At 40.2% G+C, this 23,622-nt stretch overlaps 1 protein-coding gene across 2 annotated transcripts; it reads right to left on the reverse strand.

Moving 5' to 3' along the window:
• Window positions 1-1,462: 1,462 nt before the first annotated feature.
• On the reverse strand, window positions 1,463-23,534 carry WTAP (WT1 associated protein). Of its 2 annotated transcripts, none has more exons than XM_053294498.1 (8): window positions 23,401-23,534; window positions 18,675-18,712; window positions 18,533-18,588; window positions 15,885-15,943; window positions 13,240-13,367; window positions 10,987-11,165; window positions 5,444-5,598; window positions 1,463-2,655 (listed from the first exon to the last, which is right to left on the reverse strand). In XM_053294498.1, exons 2-8 carry the CDS (start codon window positions 18,702-18,704, stop codon window positions 2,072-2,074), a joined length of 1,191 nt encoding a protein of 396 aa, XP_053150473.1. In that variant the 5' UTR covers window positions 18,705-18,712; window positions 23,401-23,534; the 3' UTR covers window positions 1,463-2,071. The 2 variants fall into 2 exon arrangements, with proteins under 2 accessions (XP_053150473.1, XP_053150464.1); XM_053294489.1 differs by lacking the exon at window positions 23,401-23,534 and adding an exon at window positions 23,021-23,160.
• Window positions 23,535-23,622: the final 88 nt, after the last annotated feature.

Consider the following 23,622-nt stretch of genomic DNA (forward strand, 5'->3'; position numbering starts at 1 on the left):
CTCTTTAAAATCAAGTTGATAGCAAGACATTGATAGAGTTCAAAGTAGTTTTATGAAGTTTGCATTCACATCTCAAACAGGACTACTACAGCACTAGCAAGTGGTCTGTACACTACATCCTACTTAGCCACTTATATTGCATTGTTCTATTTTGTCTTCCATTCTTGTCACTTCCCCCCATTGATTTGCCACAACCAGTGACTTTGAAAGATATGCAGTGCTCTTCAGACAATGAAGGTCACCAAGCTGACCTTTTTCACAAGACTGGAAACATTTTGCTCAGTGTACAATAAGGAGTCTAGGTTTTGTAAGGTTTAAGTTAAATGCTTCTGCAACATATAACCATTATCTGCTCTCAAGAAAGAATATCTAACGTATTCCAACAATTGGAAGCATGCGCTGATGTTGAAATATATAGACAGCTTGCTTTGGTACCGTCAGGCTAGAGAATGAGACAATTTGACATGTACATTTGAAAACATTTTGTTCACAAACTCCTCCTCCATCACTCAAATTATTACCAAGCTGAACTGAAATTTCACTGTGACTTCATTTGATATGACAATTCTGGTTGTTAACTGAATCCAAAGGAAGACAAAAATTTAGATATTAACCACAAGTTTAGAAGTAAAATTATTCCATGGAAAGCATTTCACATATAAGCTCTCCACTTATAGCAATAGCAAGAGAAATACAGGTAGGTGTTACAGCTTTGAGTACTTTTCAATTCCCCTAATAAGTGATTGTTTCACTTTTATTCAACAGGATAGTTTATGTCAACATTAGCTCCTCCAAGTCCCCTGCCGGCCTCCTGAAGGATAGTATGGGCCGGCTGCAGCCCAGGCTGTCCTTCAGGATGACAGCAGGGGACTTGGAGGAGCCGCTGCTGCTACTATCTTTGCCGCCTCTGCAAAGGTACAGAGTACCCCTTCTCTTGCCACCCCGCCCCTTTACAATAGGGAATGCCCTCTTTACTCATAAAGGGAATCCATGCCAGATTTCCCTTTGCAAGTATAACCCTGAACTTGACCAGGTTTGGCTGAACCTGGAACCACACTGGGCCAGTTTGAATCCAGTCTGGATTCAAACCAAACCGGAAAAACTGGTTCTATGCACACCCTTAGTGTAAACTCACTCCAAGTTTAAGATCAAAACTGAATAGTAATGGAACGTTATCACACCATTGTCGACAATATTCTAAGCACAGCTATGTGTTTTGTGAGTAGTTCCCTGAACATGGCAGAGATATGTATCTTTTCTTTAAAAACAAAAACCATCTGGTTTAGTGGTTAGAGTAGCACCATATAAGAAACAGGTCATTTACTGATAAGAGCACTGTAAGGCTTAGCAATGGATTTCCAAGAGTATGTTCTTGCTTATTACATCTCTAAAGATCTCTACGTAACCTGGCAGTAAAGAGAAACCCAATCTGCAGAGGACAAATGCAGGGGGACTGAATAAATTACATTGTTAAAAATCTTTATTTAGGTTTGGTCAGTACAGGTAAGATAATATTGGAGTCACAGAGCAATATGCATTAACAGGATACAACAGTTCTTAAACTGAGTAACTATGCACACAGAATTCTTAAACATTCGATCACCTAAAGAGAACGCACAGATGCATGGTGGCAAAACTGGAACACAAACTACTACAGGACTCCTTCACCAAGTTAATTTTAGTTATAAAACTACTGTACTGGGCAAACTTGGCAGTCATCAACCCACAGCTATTATGACAAATTCTGAATGTTATAACAGTATGAGTAAAGAATGCCCTTACACAGCACAAGTTCTAGATATACACGGATTTGTACAGACATCATTTTGTTATACCTGGAAATAAATTCCATGTTCAACTTCACATTAACTCAAAAATACCTTGAGCCTACACAAACATCCTTTTAGCAACATTCAACGTAATTGTTAAAATTTCAGAAGTGGCAGAGGTATTGAAGCAAAAAACCCACAAAAGGCAGAATTGTGACATATATGCACTAATTTGAACAGTTCTGGACAGTTTCTTCTCCCAATTTAAATGACACTATATAAAAATGTTGCAGGAAAAAAGGTTACAAAACTGAACCCTGTACATTTACATTTGAGTCCAAACCATTCTGAACATGACGAGACCCCGCAGTTCTGTTACCTTTCACACTCACTGTTTTCTCCTCTTGAGGATCATGATTGGAGTCTGTGTCATTTGAATGGTGAGTCAGAGAATTTTCACTACCAGTGGGAGAGTCTACACTTTCGTACCCAGTACTGAGTTGATTTATATAGCTACCAGATCCTCTGCCAGTTCTATCTTCAGAGTGGTTGGAAAGCTTATTACCATTGCTTGGTGAGGGTGGGAAGTCATCCTCTGCTCCACTCCCCTCTCTATAAAAGCCAGGCCCAGATGTCCTCTGGTGGGAAGAGCTGCCATTGCTTGGTCCATTAGCCAGACGACTGCAGTCTTTGCCCACGACCTCTCCCTGATCTGTGGTTTCCGAAGTTGGAGTGCGGCTGGTACCTGGGACTGAGGTCTGCAACTGCTGCTGCTGGTACTGAACCAACTGCTGGCGAGTCTCCTTCAGTTGCTGCTGTAGGACTAGAATGGTACTCTGCATACCTTCTACTTCCTCATCAAGCTGGATGATGAAGTCATTCAGTTCTACATGAAGAAAAACACATTTGAAACATACACTGATTCATATGGTAAAGTCTAGGTTCCCCTTTATGTACAACTGATATGGTGCTCTGAAAAGAATTAACCCCCTTTATTTACTTTCAGAGTGCTGCTGCTAGGACTCCACAATTAAGAGAATCCCAGCTCGATCAGGCCCAAGACCTATCTAGTCCAGCATGCTGTTTCACACAGTGGCCCACCAGATGCCCCTGAGAAGTTCACAGGCAAGAGGTGAGGCCATGCCCTCTCTCTTGCTGTTGCTCCCCTGCAACTGGTATTTAGAGGCATCTTGCCTCTGAGGCTGGAGGTGGCCTATAGCTACCAACAATTCATTATTGGGTGGTTCTGACACACACACACACACACACACACACACACACACACACACCCCCCGACCTTAACTTGGCAGAAAAAATACTTTGGTGGAGTGCTTGTTTTAACCCCAGTTTGTGTAACAAGGATTATAATCCACATATAGAGCCCCTACACACACACACACAGTACTTGGGCTTGAATCCGACAACTGGCATAGTATCCTCGGAAAAAGGAGCAGTTATGGCTATAGATGGGTTTGAAGAGATGTAGCTAGCATCTACAAAAGCTCTCAAATTGAGGGATTGAGCCACTCTGACCTGCATAGCTAAATTCCAATCCCTCAGCACTTCTAGTTATTTCCCCTTAAGCTATACACCCTCATTGTACATACCTTCAACAAGATTTAAGTATTGAATTCAAAATAAGGTATGCAAATTGAGAGTATGTGCAAAGAGAACATTTACCTGCATTGGGATGAGTCTAGAATTGCACAGGTACAAACTGACCCAATTTTTATAAACTCTTTCCTCCCCCTGCAGCCCCATTCCACACCCTTCTGGTATCCAATCCTTCTGGCTCCAATCCTCAGCAGAGTTTTGGGAAGGCAACAGAGGCTTAAGTGGGGAGTAGGGGATAGCAAAGTGTTGCATGAGCAGACTTCCACCTGTGCAACTCAATCCCAACCCATCATTAATTTGTACGACAAATGCAAGATCTTTTGGGGGCCAATTGGGTTTCCATAGCAAAGAATCTTTTGCTTCCATGCAACACACATTCCTGAGTTATGAATTCTCTTATAAATCTGTGCTGTTCACTAACTTACTTAAAAAATCTTCATCTTTAACATCAATACCAGTGAAACAATGTAGAAGTGTTCTTTTGTAATTTGCAGATCACCTGCCCCAATTATAATGAAGTCTCAAGCATATGCCAACGCTGGCAATAAAGATATGACAGCTTCAATTCCACAGTCTGTGTCATAACTAAAATACACAGGCAGACATCCAGACTAAGGAAGTGCTGGTGTAGGAAATGTGCAGCTTGTACTACAGGGAAGGGGCTATTTTCATTTGTCTCCCTTTCCATCTGAAGCCCACTATGACTCCTGAAAACCTGTCCCTGAGAGCTGTGCAGCTGCACCAGTACTTCCTCAAGTCTAGATGCTGGCTAGTTTTCCGTTTAGATTTGTAGACTATAGTTTGATATAGTCTGACACAAAACTAACAAAATCTCAACTGTATAGTTCAAAAATGAAAACTTGTTTTTTATAACCTTCAAAAGCAATATAAATATAGTGTGGGGTTTGGGTTGAGTTGCCTCTTAAATATGCATTAGATCACCACTCATTCAAATGCCTTGGAAACACTCATTACAAAACTGAAATCTTTCACTTTGTTTTGTACTCTCAAGCAGAAGAAGACGTCAACATGCAGTTCAGTGCAATTAAACTCAATTTCTCGAGTACCTGGCAATATTTAGGTTACAAACAACTGAAAAGACAAAGGGCAATATCAAGTTAAGTCAAAGTAATGCCTTTAACAAACCAGTTCCCCATTCCCACCAAGATTAATTCAGAGGACCTTGATATGCCTAACTCAGAAAGCCAGCCGCCTATTGACAACTGAAGGCAAAATTCACTGCAAGATCAGGAGCAATATTCACACTAAGTTAAAGCTTTTGGATGTATCCTTTTAGGTACTGTGAATGGCTTTTAAACTGATTGGGGGGTGTGTGTTTCCCTCCTACACACCAAACAGTAATCAGGATCCCAAAAACTATTTTAGGTGTCCACATATCTTTTTTTACTCTCCCCAACCCCTGCCCACTATGATGAAGTAGACCACCATGCTAAATCACAGATTGCTTCTACATCACCCCTCAGTTTCAAAACAGCTTTTTGCTATGTGACACAGGGGGCTTCTATTCAAGAAACATCTAAAGCAGCCTTGGGAACACAAAATTAGACAAGCACATAGACAAGTAGTCATAGGCATGTCTAATTTCCTAGAAAATTCCTTTGGATCCTAGCCAGTTTGCTATTTTACATGTCAAAACCAGATGTACCTTAGCAGGAAACCAGCATTTTAAGAATACATAAACATTTTTGGTAGGGATATGTAGAACTGGGCCAGTTTGAGGGGTTTTATTGCAAATTGGTTCAGCGACCTGACCAGCCCCAATCAGTGGGTTCGACCAAACTGGTTTGGGGACCCATGGTTCAGTCAGAAATCGATCCTAACTGTGGCAAATAGTCCATGCACATCCCTAATTTTTGTGCTGCTTATCTTTACAATTTAGACTTCTTGAAAACTACACCAGGTTGAGTTAGCTTGGCATTACCCCTTTATTCAAAATGTATACATGCACACTTCCGTGGAAACACACATCACAACATTTAGCTACTGAAGCCTATAGAAATACAAGGCAATTCTCTATTTTCTTTTTAAAAATCCCTTACCATCCTGACTGCTCTTAAGCTCCTCACTATATTTCTTCTGCAAAGCCAACTCTGCCTCAAGCTGTGCAATACGTCCTTGGGACAGCTGCCTTCCAAGCTCTTGATTCTCCTGGATAAGCATTCGACACTTCGCCATTAACTTTTTGCCTGTTTGGCTGTAAAGGAAAGAGCCATCTATCACAAAATGAAGACAAATTTCTTATCTCCCTTGTTAAAAGAAGTGACTGGAAACACTATTTCTGCACGTCTCATTTTAAAGAATCTTACTGCCAGTTGTCATAGCACAAAGTCTCCCTACAGGTACCACAAGTTGATCCATCATCATCATCTGTTGAATCTTCTGGCCCCTTTCTGTGAAACTGAAAGGCAAGTTCTACAGTTGGAACATTGAGGTGATCAAGCATGAATTATGATCAAAGGACCTTTGCAGTTCTTTCATACCAGTTATTGCACTGGATAATTTTCAATGAAAATGTTGGGCCTATAAGCAAGGCATGAGTAGTGGGGATGGTGGGGGAGGGAGAGAAGAGTCTTGGAAACAGTAACAGATACATGCACTGAAAAATACATAGATTTCTACATACTGGAATTCCTAGTCATGGCTAACAAATATATGCATAATCCCATGACCAGTGCTATGGTGCACAGTGTTTCACTAGCTGTTCACAAGATTAACTGGCCTAGTCAGATACATTTAGGAGCAGGAAAAGCAATGCTTTAAGAAGGTATGCACGAACTGCAGTTATGGGAGGGTGAGGATTTGGGGCATAATTCAGCCCCTCCCACATGCTGAGAAAGGAGGAAGGGCTCCATGTGGAATCCATCATTCTTCTCTACTGGTCTCATTTCAGGCATAATGTTTCTGTGCTGAGCAGGCTGCAATATAACCTGGTCACTTCTGGTAAGCAAAGACCCTCCTGCAGCTCATTTATATGTATCCAGCAGCTCACTGTCCCCTAGGCCCTAACTTTATGGATTACTCCCAAAAGGAGTGCCACCAGTTGCAAGGGTCTGGAGAACCATGAGTTACTGAATACATCTAAGGGAGGCACAGGAGAGTCTTGACTTCCCACCACAGATTCACATGTTCCTCAGCACACCAACACAGCATCAGCATGGGGAAATTACAATACACTCTCCATGTGCAGAAGTGTCAGGATCATACCCACTGTCTTGAGCAGCTTCCCCAACCTGCGGCCCACCAGATGTTGCTGAACTACAACTCCTAGCATCCCTAGCCACAATTTATTGTGGTTGGGTATGCTGGGAGTTGAAGTTCAGCAACATCTGGAGGGCTGCAGACTGGGCAAGCCTGGTCTTGAGTATTTCTAGCATACAAACGACCTCTGCTCATGGTTCAATGTGCAATTACTGAGACTGTAAACGAGACTGCACAAATATTTTAGGCAATATGTAATAAGGCATTTTGTGTGTGCAGGTTTTGTATGATCTTATTTTAAGCTACGGAACTGTTCAAAATATACTGAAAGGTATTTTCCATGTTTTGTCAAACCAAACAGATGCAGCTCTCCTTTTCATTTTAAAATTGCACTCTTGAACATTTTATGACTTAGTCTATACCAAAGGGGCCACAACTCAATGGCAGAAAATATGCTTTGCATACAGAAGGTCCTAGATTCAGTCCCCAGCATCTCAGGTAAAAGAGCTGGGGGGAAACATCTGCCCAAGATTTTAAGAGAGCTGCTGCCAGAAGACAATATCGGGACTAGGCAAACCAGTGGTCTAACAGAATATGAACAGTAGATCATTCATATGTTAAATGCTCTTTAAACATATGAGCTGCCAACAAACGAATCAGCGTTTCCCACTCCTTCTGAGGTTTACTAATGCCAAGACAACATCCCCTGTCACTAAAGGAAGCAAAAGCAATTTCAGATTCAACAATTACATTAGACAAAATTTTAGGGCTAACTTTAAACTGAAGTTAATCGTTTGAGAAACAAAACAAGATATGGAAAGCTTTGATGGATATGTCCAAGTCAAGGGCGGGGGGAATCAGTACAATAGTGAGAACATTGCTGTATCTACTTATTGTACTTTAAAATTATTCCTTTCAGATGTCCTCCTCTGCAAGATGCCTACCATTTATAGTACTTCAAGTTTCCCCCAAGTACAGTACTACACCCTTGAAGCTTAAAATACTGACCCAAGAACATTAATTTCAGCAATCATTTTTCTTTGAAGAACCCTTATTCCTTACAGATCCCATAAGCACTTGCCATGAAACTGTAAACATATGTGATGGTTTCACCTCACCCAATTCCTAGATTGTCATCTATTCATACTGTTATTGTGGCTAAAAGCTTAAGATTTTAAAGACTGTTCTTTCCTGCAACTAAGCAGTCACAGCGGACTATGTCACACAAACGACCCATCTACATGAATCAGCTCCATATTGAAAAACCAACTATACGCTGTAATATGAGACTGGTGCATGTTTATTTTCCTGTATATTCATGGAACCCAGTGACAGTCATGGTTTTCCAATGCGTGTACATGTGGTGAAGGTACATATGCATGTGTCACACATTATGGCGTACACCTGGTTTTCCCACATGGAAGTAGTAACTGTATAGAAAATAACTGGTATGAAATGACTCTTAGATATAACAGAGCCTATGGCCGAGATAAAAAAAACTACTTTAGGTGCACCTAAAGTCTTGGGCATATCTAGAAGATTTTCTTTGACCAGCAGGCCACCAATCCATTGCACAAGCATCTTTTGAAACTCTATTCTGTCAAAATAAGCTTGACATGTTTCAGAAAAAGTCAGTTGCCCAAGGAAGCTGCCAGGCTAATAACTAGCTGCAGTTCTTTGAATCCCGGTCTATATCTCCAAGTTCCACTGTTTCTGAATATCCATGCTTTATTCTTCAAGTACCCGCAACACAATGTAAATTCTTAATCTTTAGAATGTACATAAAAATCTGAAGACATTTAAATGGAGCATAGAGGCAAGGACATAAACTATATGGCAGATAACAGAGTTGCACAGCAATACTGCAATGTAAAAACTACCTATGTAACAAAGCAAAATACTGCAGTAAAATTCTAATTTCAAAACATTTTACTGCTACTAGAGCGCTTCTGCGGTGGTGCCTCTATTAAAACAACTATTGGATACTATGTGTGTGATATCAGTGACAGTTATAATGTACTGTGAAACACTTGGCATTTCCCCAACTGCTAAATAAATAAATAAATAAATTCATCAAGAGCAGTACAACAAATACTGTTGAAATAGTCGGGTTTTGAGCACAATTTGCAAAGACATTAATCTACAGGAAGTGTTATGTACAAGAACTGTTTCACAAACACTCTAGAATCATTTAATAGTGTAGAAGCGTTAGAAGAGTGCAGTAGCACTTTCAAAATTCAGTTCAGAAATAAATTGTGGCAACAGTCATGGAAAACAAATTACGTTAAAAAATATTTCTTTAAAGGGATAAATCAAGATCCCATTTCCTCATTCCTCAAAAGGTGCAGCCAATTCACAAATCTTCTTTAAATTTTAAAAAAGGGGTGCGATTTCACAGATTTGGAAACATATGCAAGTTAAAAACTCAGAAGACTAGAGAACTGGCATTTTTAAGCAAAAAAAAGATTTGCAGATGTCTAGTTGAAGTAAAAAGTAAAAGTTATCCTCAGGTAAAGAGATTTAGAATCCAGTCACATTTAACGTTATCCTCCTCTGTCGAAACACAAATTCATTTGGTTAAGCTAGATTTCACAAGTAATCTCTATGATACACCATAATTAACTCATACCTATGAAGAACTGTTTTTTGATTATACATTCAAATTTTACAAAGCCAGTTGTGACACATTAAAAACAGGGTGTTTTTTGTTTTATTTTTTTACACTGCAGAAATCTTACCTCTGTTTCGAAGCTAGATCTGTAAAAGATCTTCCATACCATCATACCAAGATCATTTTCAAGAGATATGATTGCTTACTGCAATGTTTTCTTTCGATGTATACCCATTAATAGACAGATTCATTTACCACCACATTTTATATGCTGCAATGATCATCTAAAGAGGAGCTAAAGTTAGCTTCAAAAAGTATCTTAAATTTAACTCAGATAAAGACTACATTAACAGGAAAGTTAACTATATTCTGTCTTGAGTTTTTACCTCATATTAAAAACAGTCTTCAGTTGTCTCACTGAAATCTATGTATTTTGACTAAGTACACAAATATTGTGTCAGTCCGAATCATTCCAGATTTCTCTCCACCGTGATCACAAGAATACACACTAAGCTGTCCCATTCTACTCTTCCTGGAGGTCATCTGGGACAAAATGACAAGGCATCAGAAAGTATCAGTGCTTCTGAACTGATGCCAACCAGCAGGATGCATGCAATTAGTGTCATCACCTCTCTTCCAGAGAACAGGACAAGATATAGTAGTATCCTGTTCTCCATTCTTTGATATTCATACCCCACCAAAACGTCACATACAGTAGTATGACCAGCAGTGTTCCCTGAACTATATATTACAACTATTTCAAGGCATATTTTATATATGAGTGCAGTACAAAAACCAAATATACAATGGAATGCAAAATGCCCCAAAACAACTTCAAAAGGCAACTGTCACTAATGCGCCTTGTATATTCTGCATATATGTTCTCAAAATAAAGTAATAATGGCACTTCTACACTGCCAAGGGCAGTAAAAGAATCACAACTAGTTATGCAATTATATTTTCTAGTTGCAATCCACTGTGCACACAACTGCTTCAACAATATAAAAGATGTAATTAAATTGCAACTATACGTTTGTACAGTACTAAATTTGTGAGTTCACATATTGCCATCCATCCATGGAACAATTTGTTATTCAAAACCATAATGACAAGGTTCACTGAAGTCCTATGGAGCCCAAATGCTAAGAAAAATCAATCAATACTGAATGTGTGCATGTTCTCACAGCTATTCAAAGCTGATTACCAAATAAGATAGTTAAGCAAAATTCACCTCATTGAGTTTTGACCCAGCAGTTCAGTGAACAAGGAGGAAGTCCACAGTCTTAATGGCAAAACTGACTTAATCAGTCTCTAAGTCACTAGGTTTAGGTTAAGAACGAAGCATATTCCATTTTATGTTTTACTCGAATTTGACATGATCAATTCATGATTTAAAATCTCTAGGTTCTCCTCCAAACTGTCTGTAGACATAGTGTGCCACAGACTTTAGACTTCTGCTTCTCCCTCTATTTTCTTCAAACAGAACCACTTTGCAAATGTCTACATGTTCTAGAAAGGGCTCTTTTTTTCCTGAGGTGGCCACTTCTTCAGAATAGTCCGACGCTGTCAGGCCTCTGAAGCAAAGGGGGAGAAAAAAGCTGAAACACAAGGTTCATCTGGTAAGTTTTACATTAAGCATTACAAGCTGGACAGTATAAGAATGTGGCTTTTGGCTCAAAACGTCTGAGTCTTGGTGTGGAAACGAGTACGTGGTTGTCCCACCAAAGCATTCTCTGTCAGGGAAGTCTTGACTGGGGAGTATGTTTTGTTTACCTATCAGGTGTAAATTTCCAGGCACTCAGTTCATTTAGGGCTTGTTCCAGTTTGTCTTTAGTCTGTTCCAGTTCACCTTTCATTTTTAGGAAAAACAAGTTGATGGCTGGGTCCACCATTGTTGATCTCAGTTGAGCAACGCTCGGCTGCTGGACTTGCTTGAGGTACTGGATCTGATTCTGCATAAAAGGAAAGGAAAGTTATTATGCTTGCATTTGTAAAGTCCTAAATCCTAAGCAGAGAATGCTTAAGTGCACAATACCACACAGTTTTTCTGACTGCTCACAGAAAGGTCTACATCCGAGGAACCTATACAGACACCTTTTGTGTGTACCATTTGTACTTTTATTCACTTTAGTTTAAAGATGAGTAACTAGTAGGATTATATCAAGTTCCTTTATTTTAAAAAGCTGGCAACAGTTGTCAGCTTTGCATGTACCTTTGTAAATACACAGATAATGTCAAGAGCTGTTTCCATTAAGAGTTACAAGATGAAGTTCAACTTATACAGTAAACCTGTCACATTTGTACCTTGGGAAACAACAGAATTTTAAGTCAATTCTTACCAATCAGAACTGAACAACCGGACAGAACAAATGTTAATTCGGCTTTTAATATGGCAGGAATTTTCAGAACCTGCCTGAAAGCCACTACAGTAGAGAAAATTCACCCCTCTATACACATACTTTTCATTGCTTCTTGTAAAGAGCATTTACTGTGCAGACCTCTATGATGACCAGAACACAATGGCCCTGAACACAGGGTCACTGCTATGCTCCCAGAGCCTCGAGTATCAGATAGAAATAAGTTCCAACAGGCAACAATTTTGATCTGTTCAAACCCCTTATCCCAGTCCTACTGCTGCTGGTAGGTAGGGAGCCCACATAACATGTGATATGTTGTTGCTATGTACGTTTATTTATTTAATTAATTTGTATTCCGTCCACTACCCAAGTCTCTAGGTTGTTTACAGCATAAAACAAACCAAGAACAGATCAAGAATTTAAAAGTTAAAACATCCATAAAAACACCACAAGACATTAAACTTTATGCGAAGAAGACAACAATACTCCAACTTTTCCACAGGTGTCACAAGTAATTTCACCTACTCCCATTTCTACCAGCAAGAGCTCTGAAACAAACTATTGGCTTCAACATAAAGCCTTACATGAGAGCTAATGTAGCATCATGGCTGAATTTTGAACAAGGATCCCCTGGTTCAAATTTCACCTCTGCCATGAACCACTTTGAGTATGAATTTCAGAAATGCAGAGTAAAATTTTAAATTAAAAAACCTTACAGGTAGCTTTAGGTAAGCTACTCCCTCTCAGCTTCACTCCCCATCCAATACATCATTGTGAGAATTACAATGTATATAGGGCATGCTTTGGAAGTGATACATAAAATGCTTATTACAGTGAAGTACTGGATCATATAAGAACCAGGTGGGTGTAAAATACAGATTGCAAGAGAGAACGATATGATCAAAGCAACTGCCAACATTCAAAGCAATTCCATGACAGCATCAGAAAAAAACCAAGCCATATTCCAGTTCTGTTTGCGAATACCATTCATAAGCTGTGCAGTCAAGCTTCATATCTGCATTTATACTTATATAAGCCAAGTGGTCAGTGAAAGAATTAAACAAACACACCAGCTACTTATAGGAGCTTTTTTACTATGAGGAAAAGTGCTGGTGTTCCTCTTACTGCCAATATATAGAAGACAACTGAGTGGTAGGCTCCTGGAGTCTTTGTTACTCATTTGAAAATAAGGGGTAGACAGACATCATTAGCCCAGAACCTGGGTATTGATTCCTTGCACCATCAAAAACTAGTTATATGAAACATTATGCTTTTAGCTATTTCATCTATATACACAACAAATTGTGTGTGAAAAAGATTTACAGATATTTTGTAGGCACTCCAGATATTTCCAGTGAATGTCAGGCTCCTTACAATACAGTACATGTTTTGCAACAATTTTCATAAGCCTATACTTTGCTTAGATTGGTCCTGGTATATGGTAGATCCTAATTAATTATTGTAGACTACCATATTGGTATAGCAAAACTTGCAATCTACTAAGAGTGTGGTCTTCTGAGCAAAGACAAGCACCTGCAGAAAAGCTGGAGCAAACAGCACAAGTTACTGTTTGCTTAACAGTATTCCATGTACAAGATTCTAAGCTAATAATATATTGCTATATAGCAAGATAGATACTTTGCTCTCCAACAACTTGAACTTCACTTACAGTACACTCTTGCATCTCTTGTTCCTTAGTTGCTAGCCGCATCACCAGGATATTTTCTCTTCGAGCAGATTCTTGTTGCTGCTGCTTCAGTTTTTCTTCAGACTCTCTCAATCCAGTTACATCATTAGCTAGTTTTAAAGGCAAAGTGTATTAGTAAAAAACCTTTCAACATGTTAAGTCAACCACTATTTCTAAACAGAACAAGGCAAAAATAAGTTGGTTGTCAAATTCTTTGCCTTTGCTCCCTTTCTAACTAGTCCAAACCACTCATAGAAATGCTAGAGAATGGAGTATCTCCTCTGTGACCAGCAAAACTGGGTGAATGAGGCAGCACTAAAACAGGAAATCTCCAAAATATTGCTCTTTTCCATATTCCTGTCAATTGTCTGTAAGAGGGAGCGGTGATAGACTGCAGCAATATCATTCCAGAAGACATCATTCCCTCTACACCAATGGGTACCTTCCATATTGGTGCTATTGCTGTACATTCCAACCTGCAGCTATGATGCTTGCTATGGCTTGCAAATAGCAGATACTGCCTTGTATAACTGAATTCTTACCTCAGATCTATAAAACGTTTAGAGCATCAGGAGCTACATAAAGGGCATCTGCACACACTTTCTCTGCTGCAAGCATAAAAGGAAGCAGCCATTGCTTATTCCAAGCCCACTGTTTCCCAATATTTTAATCGAATAGGGCTTTTCTATGAAATTGTACAGTACTTCATTTTCAGTTTAATCAACAGTTCAGTTTAGGTCTGTACTATTTAAACTCAAACCTAAGACAGAACTCTCTTAGGTGTGTTTAGGAACCCATCTTGCTTGTCATAGTCTAGAGGCATCACATGGTTATTGCACAGTATCTAACAGGCTCAAATTTGTTCTTCACAGTATTAATCCCAAGGCAGATAGGTCCAGAGGAATAATTTTGATATTTTAACAACTTAAACTAAGCCAAGCTCAAATTCCAAGGATATAGAAGCATTTAATAAACCTTGTTTCAGCACCACTTTATTAAAAATATTTATATCCTGCCTATCCAGCACAAAACTGCTTGGAGCTGCTCATAATTAAACAGTATAAAACCAGATCTACAAATTAAACTCACTAGCACAGACAAGAATAAAAATGTCTAATGCCTCTCTAAAAATATGAGTCTAAATGTTTCTTAAAAATATTGAGGGAGAGAGCATGGCAAAGTGCATCCGAGAGGGCATTCCAGAGTTACAATCGAGAAGACCCTGTATCTGGTCTGCATCAGCCTTCACAATGTGAATGTTTCTGACAGCGTGGTTTTACATTACCATGAATCCATGAGCTTCTTTTGGATTTAAACTTTTGTCAAATGACCAAAGAGCAAACAAAATGAAATAAAAATCCCCACCAAAAGGAATTTTACTTAAAAAAGAAAGAACGAAAGCAGACAAAAGTAATTCAGTTGCCAGCCTTCATTGCACATGGGAAAACACTTAAACTACCTAAGCATCTGGCAAATGTTTACGACACTCCTCTTGACTAACAAATCAACCACAGTAGCACATTTGCTTGTAACAGCAGTACATCTACAAGAGCACATGATATAAATTGCTCTAACCTACAAGACTGGTGACAGAATTCTAGAAACTCTAGATGATATATAAATAACTTGTCAGGCTCATCCAGAGCACTTACAGATATATCATAGTTTGAGCAAGACTTTTATTTACAATGTCAACTAAAGTAACTACAGAGGGAATGGGTCAGTCTAGTGAAGACACCCAATGGGGAACCATACCTACAGACCAGCTCTCAGATCAGAACAATCTACTTATTTCACTGAAATAGAGGCACATTTACCACCACCAGTGCCTGAAGAGAATTCAGCTCCACCAACCATCCTCACTTACCCAGGGGCTACAAAAAGAGCTACATGGCAAAAATACAGTAGGACAAGCCCAGCCTAGGAAGCTCATATCACCAGCTACTAATTATTGTGAAGTTACGTATGTTTAACGCAATTTTAAGTATGGTGTTTCGTGTACTGCACTTAGGAAAAACTGCATACAAATGCCTTAAACAAAATGGGTTCACTGACAAAGGCACAGGAGTTTGAATAATATAGGTCAGTGATGGAAAGCTTCCTGCCATTTGAGAGACTGGCTGGATGGCAGTTTCCTTTAAAAACATTGGCCGGCATCCAGACTAACAAAGCACCAGCGCAACATCATTGATTCCAAAGAGTTCCAGATCAACACTTCTTGGGGGATTGTGCATGTGCCAGGGGAGTGGGGGGATTGCAACAACTTCCCTTGGAAGCATTCTGTGCACCAGAAAATGGGTGACAAAGAGTACTTCCGGAGCAAGGGGGTTGTCAAAATTTGTGTGCACACCTGTGCTGCATGAGTAGTGAGGCAAAGTTAAACTCTTTAGAAGCACTGGTGCTTCTCCCATAGTACCAGTGCTTCGTTTATCTGGGTATCAGTCTATGATTCTAATCAATCTATGGATCAGCCTGTCCAAGTACACAATTAGAGATCTCTTCTGGGTTGTACTTATATGCAGCTCAGTGGTTAAGTCCCAGACAGCTCCATTCTTTATTGCCACTTCTCTATCAATCCAAGGATCTCAAGATTTCATGTCACATAAATCAATTCAGTTTCAACTTACAGTTAAGGTCTGTGTATTTGCCCTCCAGAGCTTGCACATAGGCTTCATATTGCTTCCACCTAATAGGGAATGAAAAACATTTTTGAACTTTAAGTGATTAAGTTAAGGCATGCTATGTGCAAATCCACAATATACATGAAACAACACTGAAGCACACACTAAGGTCTTCAAGATCTTAAGCTGCTTCAAATCAAGCATTATTGTATTCTGTATTACCAACTATACAGAGTCTCACATTTAAGCTAATCCTAAACACTTACAATTACTAAATTTGTTTGTCAGAAATTTGGTTAATTATTGATTGCTAGAAACAATATATAGAAGCATTCTTCATGAGCCACACACAGAGATATAAAATTCCCAGAAATTTTGAAGTCTTGGGAAAAATACACACACATAGACATCCCTTACTTTTGCATCATATTAAAATTTACTTTGTTTTAAAAACACAAAATAAACTATGCACAACTTAGTTATCACACAGGATTTTCCTTTGTTAAGATAAAACTAAAACATTTGGCCTTTTAAATCTACTAAGCAATAATTACAAAAATATATGTAGTGCTAGAGATTGACCTATAAGATGCAGTTTATGTGCTTTCTTCTATAGATCTTGGTGTCAAGGTGGAATGGGACAGGACTACAAGGAAGGAGACCCCAAGCTACCTAATTTAAATGCTCAGGTTTCTTCTGAGGCTTTGCTACGCACAACATGTCTCTTGACCCCTTTGACTTTCTTTTAACTCTGCACAGAAGCAGGCAGAGCAAAAGGCTGCTTGTTTCCCTGTAAGAGGTGAAACATGGCTTCACAGTTCTCTGAGGTAAGAGAATATGTCTAAAATGAACAGGGGTCAAATTGGGAGGCTAATATGCCCACTCTTCTCCAGATCAAAGAGAAAGGAAGCAGGCAACAATTCACAAGAAAAGAAAGGTCCTAAGAAGGCCTGGGCCTGTCTGTTCCTCTAGTAAAGATTATAGTATATCCTGTGAAGTGAAAGGGCCAAAAAATATAGGGGAAATGAGTTATTTTAACTTGGTATTAGACAGGTTTAGAATTGTAATCTAATATTTTTCATTGTTAAGAACACAAGAAAAGTCCTGCCGGCTCAGGCCCAAGGCCCTTCTAAATCCAGAATCCTGCTTCAGACAGTGGCCTACCAGATGCCTCTAGGAAACCCACAGGCAAGATTTCACTACCCTAAATAGTTTGGTGTCATCTGCAACTCTGGCCACTTTGCTGCTTACCCCAACTTATAGATCATTTATGAAGAAGTTATGAAACAAGTTAAAGAGCACTGGTCCCAGAACCAATCCCTAGGGGACACCACTACTTACTTCCCTCCATTTAGAGGACTATCCATTTATTCTTATCCTCCGTTTCCTGTCCTTCAACCAGTTACCTCATGACTACTAAGCTTTATGAAGAGTCTTTTGATGAGGAACCTTTCTGAAAGCTCTTTGAAAGTCCAGGTAAACTATGTCAACTAGATCACCTTTATCTACACACCAGCTGACACTCTCAAAGAACTCCAACATGTTAGTGAGGCAAGGTTTTGTTGTACAACATCACATCGTATTATGTAGAAAAGCATCAAGTGAGACTATTTTAAAACCATGCCTTGTAAAGCATTTCATGCATCCCCCCCCCCCCAATTTTTCACCTCTGGCCTTGAGGGGGGAAACTGTTTGTTTCTCCTTAATTTTCCCAGTATTTGTCCATGCCTTCACATCCTTATGCACATATACAAGGTACCTATATGTATGCACATATACAAGGTACCAACAATTAAACAATATCACCAGAAACAAACTTGCAATTTTCTTTTACAACTAATGGAAGCAATTACAGTAGATGAACAAAGTTAATTATTTCTCTATTGTGTGCTATCCCTGACCTTTGAAAGTATATTGTATATGCTATCCTCTGTGCACAAAACTATGCATTGTGTACCAGGAGCAGTATAACTACTCCCAATTTTTATTTAGTCACATTTTTATCTCGCTCATCTTTGAAGAAACTCTGGCAGCTTACATGAAGTTATCCGACCTTATTCTCACAAGAACCCTATAAGACAGTCACTTAGCCTAAACTAACTCAGTAATCTTCCTGACCAAATGGGGATTTTAAACTGAGTCTTCCCAGTGGGGATTTTAAACTGGGTCTTCCTAGTCCAAATATTCAAATATGTACCTAGATTAACAGTATGTGTTGCATTCTAAACAGCTCTATTTATGCAGCTTCAGAACAAGTTTCTGGACCCAGGGACATGAAAATGTGTTTGCTTTTGTTAAAAACAAGGAAGGCTTGGAAGCGTACTTCTGATGGTACTCTATGTTCTGTCCTGCCATTTTTGTTCATCCCAATAAGTCTCATAGCATATAGTCAAATGGCAACACACAGCATTTCAGATGCAGATCTTCAAAATTCTTGCCGTAAGATAATGGTTGCACCTTTTTTTTCCAAAATCCAGCTAACCAATGCACATTTAGTGTATTCTTTTAATCTCAGTAAACTTCTTTGCTGTCTGACATTTGCCTCTATTTCATAAACCTAAGGATATTCCTTTTTAGTTATGACATTGTGAAGATAGGAGATAATGCGACACTCAGAAGTGCATGGTTTGCAAGCATATGGCCTGTTACTTTACCTTAAGAGCAATTCCTCCCTAGGTAGAACCTTGAAGTCCGTTTCATTGAGACGAACCTACAGAACAAAAATAATTTATTTTAACTCTCTTTTTGCTTGCTCTTGGGGGAAAAAATACAAGTAGTACAGGTTTTCAATCTTACCTTCTTTGGAAGTGGTTCTTCATTAGTCATTGTGAACTCTGAGGAGGAAAGCAACAAAACACTAGGATTATTTGGCTCCCAACAGCAACACCTGCATTTTTGAACTTCTTTAAAATATACCACTACCTTACTTAAAAATAAATCCCAGGTACTGTCCCACTAAATGTATACAAATTTATTCCAAAGGAAATAAGCACAGGATTAGATGGCAAGTGCCTAGAGCTCAAGTGTGACCATTCATATCTTTCTAAGAAAAAGAAACCATAATTTACTTCTATCCAAAGGGCATTTAATTTCCTTTTAAATGTGTATCCTGCCTTATGATGCCAATGGGACCCTAGATTTTGTCTGTTAATATTCAGCATTTAAATTCTTTTCTGAGGATCAGACACTCCTTTCCATATCTAGCATATATTATTTTGTTTTTAGTGCCCAAGAGCTTTGCAAATAGCCATGTCATCTTGCCATTATTTCCTGTCCCAATATCCTCACAGACTTCTTTTACCCACTATTTCTCTGTGTGTGTCCAATCCAAAGGGCTGCTAGCAGGATATTCCCATTCTTTCCCAGGATGAGGAGTTCACTACTATGTATGTACAAAATATAGAAAGGCATGTGCTTCATTAGACCACTCTTGCTGCCTCTTTCAGCAATAAAGTGGTACTTTCCCTACTGTTAGACGATAGACAGGAAAGCACTAGTTTCTGTTCAACTTCAAACATTCCCCCCACTCAGTCGCTGTTTGATGATCAAAATATACATCTTCCGCACACACACAAATGTCTTGCATGTGTAAGAGCTAAATAACTCCAAATAAATTTTATATTTTCATATTACTGTACACAATGGATCGATTTTAGAATTGTTCTGTCAGAATTCATCAACATACAGCCTATTATCAAATGTACTTTCAATATAGGAATAGAAATAAATCTCGCTTACATTAGCCAACAGCTTTGCAAGCAAGTGTTACTCCATGTTATCTCAGTTTCAGCATTCACAATGAAAACCTTCAGAACATGGTCCAATATTAGTGGCCCACTCAAAAACAGCAGTCCCTATCTCCAGATCAATGCAAAATGATTTATGAAGAACAATGTACAGAATGACACTCATTATTACATTTTTCCTAGGTTAAATAATCATCAATCTAAATATTTTCTTTGCAGGATTGAATATGTAGATTCTTCTCTGTCTCTGTAGATTGTAGATGGCTCTGTGTTAAGAGTAAATATCCGACTGTGTTGTCATGCAACCAGATTTGTTTGTTAGTGCATTATGAGGTAACCTCCTCCCCCCCTCCCCCGCCACACACACATCCCATTTAAGCCAAGCATCCATCTCCAAGCAACACAGAAATAAGGGTCAATATAAACGTGATGGCAGCCACAGGTAAAGCACTTGTCCTATGTGGGCCACCAATCACTAGCATGCTAACTCTTCACGTGAATGGTCCAACTAACATGGTAAAAGCATTTGTATGCACTGCAATGTGTACTGAATGTTTACAGTGTTTTGGTCCTCAATTGAGTTTTTCATTTTATGGCAAGCTGTGATATTCATTAAAACATATTTTCAGTTATACCAGTCAACCCAGTTGCTAAAGATTATAGGTGGCCCTCATTATTCGCGGGGGTTCTGTTTTTACCCATAAGCGTCAATACAGAAACTGCCTTGGGTTAGGTTCCTAACACCAAAAGAAGGCCCCCCACAAAAAAGAGGCAGAAATAAGAGGAGAAAAGCACTGTACCTTATTCTTCAGGTCTCCAGCAATGCCCCCCAAACCAACTAGTCAAATATTGGCCAATATTTTTTTTAAAAGAGCCACAAAATGTGTGTCTGCTATAAAATAGTGGCCAAAAATTACATTGGAAGTCATTTCCAGGCACTCAAAACTGCAGAAGGGTGAATTTTGCCTATTGTTCTACCCATGGATAAAGAAATTGGGTGTCTTGACTCAACCTTGCATTCCATGGATAACAAGGGCCATCAGTACTAGGTTCTGAAAACAGCAGCAATGTGTGTATTCAGTTGGTACTACAATATAGGCTAATGGGGCAATTAAAGCAAGTTTCTATATTGGTACGGTATGGTATTACACACCATTGAAAGTAAAGCTATGTATAAGAGATTGATGATGTACAACATCAGGTTGATGTTGAAAGTGTCAAGCCCAGCATGCAGGATTTATTCACATATGGTGGAACTGTAATCTTATTAGGCCCTTTTAGGGTCATCACTAAAACAAGGGGGGAAAGTGACACACACCACAGGTTTCCCTTGCATACTTTCAGAAATTTTGTTAAAAGGGAAAATAGACAAGTGGTTACTTGTGACTACAGTTGTGTTGCTAGCAAAGTAATGGGGAAGGGATTAGATCTTACTTTAAGAATGGAGGACAGTATGGGGGGGGGATACAATTATATTGTAATTGTAGTTACAATTACAATTATATTGTTATTGGGGGGAATACAGTATTCGGGAAATACAATTATGTATTTCTGCGGTGATTTAAGGTTTGTGCAGGCAAAATATATCTCAATTTTCTCAAGTTGAAAAAAATATATTTTGGAATGGAAAGTTTTTTCAAAAAAACATACATGCTCAAGTTCATATTATAGACATTTTGGCTGGTATTTATTTAGCGTATCCTTTTTGGATTCTTCTTCTGAAGTATTGTAATAGTGGGAAATAATGTGCAATTACTGAATTTGCAAAAATAAAGTAAGGACGAAACTGCAGTCTGAAAGTATTGGACCACCACTAGGGATACATTATGACTCCTGAAAATCTACTGAATGCAAGGATTTCTAGTCCACAGAGAAACGAGACCAGGGCTGCTCAACTTGGGCCCTCCTGCAGATGTTGGCCCACAACTCCCATAATCCCTGGCTATTGGCCGCTGGGAATTATGGGAGTTGTAGTCCAAACATCTATATCGATCAGCAGCTATATAGGAAGATGCTGAAAAGCATCATCTCATTTGCACAGAAAGCGGCAATGGTAAACCCCTCCTGTATTCCACCAAAGAAAAACCACAGGGCTCTGTGGTCGCCAGGAGTTGACTCAAGGGCACACTTTACCTTTAGTCCAAAAACAGCTGGGGGGGGGGCGCCTAGTGGAGCAGGCCTGAGCTAGACTGACCCTAAACAGAAATGTGAGTTAATATGTGCAATCTATTATTTCCATGCAGGAAATGTAGTATTGCCACATTTCAGACATGATGTATAACGCACGAATAGACAATATATGTTTTGTCAGACATTAAGCAGCCTGACTTCCTATGAAAAGTGATACTTGCTTAACACTTTCACCTAAGCTTGCAGCTGAACAAAATATGCTGAAATAGACAGTTATTAAACTCTTGAGTGCAGACAATTAAAAAATCAAAGAGGAAGCTAATAAAAGATGGCAACTCAACCCAGCAGACTTATTGCACCAAACAGGGTAAAAATAGTGGCATCCTGACAACTGTGGCATTGCAGAATTGTTTCCTTGGATTTTGGCAATCTGAGAAAGCAATTATTTGCCAGCAAGCCAAACAGCACCTAAATAATCCACCATGTGACATGCTTTTCAAGCTTAAGCATCTTTACTTCAAAGCAATTCCAACTGTGTTCGAAGGGGTTTACTCCCAGGTTCCGTGTGCTTAAAAAGTGTTGCAAATGATAAAAAACAGTCTGACCTCTTTACCAAGATATTCAAACGATACAGAAATAAAACATGTGACCCAAGCCTTTACAAATATTACGGCTAAGGCGCCTTCTCTTCATTACTCCCATGACTGTGAACCCTTTGGGGACAGGGAGCCATGTTTCTCACTTATTTATTTCTATGTAAACCGTTGTGGGAACTTTCGTTGAAAAGCGGTACACATAAATTATGGGAGTTGTATATAAGTATTCGTCGTATTCGTATGTCCCTGTTTCTATCTGCGCAGGATAGAATACGCGGAAACGGCCCTCCTCGGTGTATAGCGCTCGACTTGTCAACAAGCCCGTGTTCTGCCGGCCCCAGGGGTGGCCTCGCCCCTCGGGAACAAGCCTCTTAGAGAATTGCTCGGAGGGTGGGGGGGGGGGGTGCCGGGGAACGACAAGAAAAAGATGCTGCTGTCGGGCGCGGCGCGGAGGGGCTGAGACACACACACCTCCAACGTGAGAATGGACAACTCCGCAGGAGGCGCCGGGGTTTACCCGCCCCGCGGTGATGCGTGGCCAGAAGAAGGGTGACCGAGGCTGCCGCCGCCGCCGCCACCCAAGACCGGCGGGGCTTTGGGTCTCCCTCCAATGGAAACGCGACAGCCCACGCGCAAGGAGTGCAAGGCCGCCACCACCACCACCACTCACCTCCCGCCTGTGGTGGCGGCACTGCCGCCGAGACGTCGTCGTCTCCTCCGCGCCCCGAGGACCTCCCAGCTGGGGCTCTGACGCATCAATAAAGTGGGACCCGCGCTGCTCGGCCCAGAGACCGCCGCCGTCGCCACCTCGTCCACTTCCCGCCCGCTCTTTATTTGCTGCTTCGTTGCGCTACAAAATGGCGCCGGAGAGGGAAGCGAGAGGAGCCGCCTCGCCCCTTCCTTGCCTCCCGCCTCGTCCTAGCAAGAAGGCTGAGCCGCCCGCAGAGCGCAACCAACCGCGGCCACTCACGCAGAGGCCCGCTCCTCCTCCCCGCCCCCTCCCCCCGCGGCTGCGCGCGCGCTCTCGCGTCTCCTTCGCCACACGCTTACCGGCCCAGCCAGCGAGTAACTGCCTCTGCTGCAGCGGCGCTTGCTCAGCGCCGGGACTACTTTCCACGCGCCCTTCCACCCTCCGCCGCGCAGGATTCTTCCAGCGCCCGGGATTCCCTTTTTTCTGTAAAAAGACGGCGGCAGTGGGGAGAGCAAGAGACGATACGAAGTACCCCCAAACGCCTCAGCCCCGCGTCTCTCAGGGTACCCAGCCGCAATGCA

Source organism: Hemicordylus capensis, chromosome 1 (genome assembly GCF_027244095.1).
Source record: "Hemicordylus capensis ecotype Gifberg chromosome 1, rHemCap1.1.pri, whole genome shotgun sequence".
Classification (NCBI taxonomy): Eukaryota; Metazoa; Chordata; class Lepidosauria; order Squamata; family Cordylidae; genus Hemicordylus; species Hemicordylus capensis.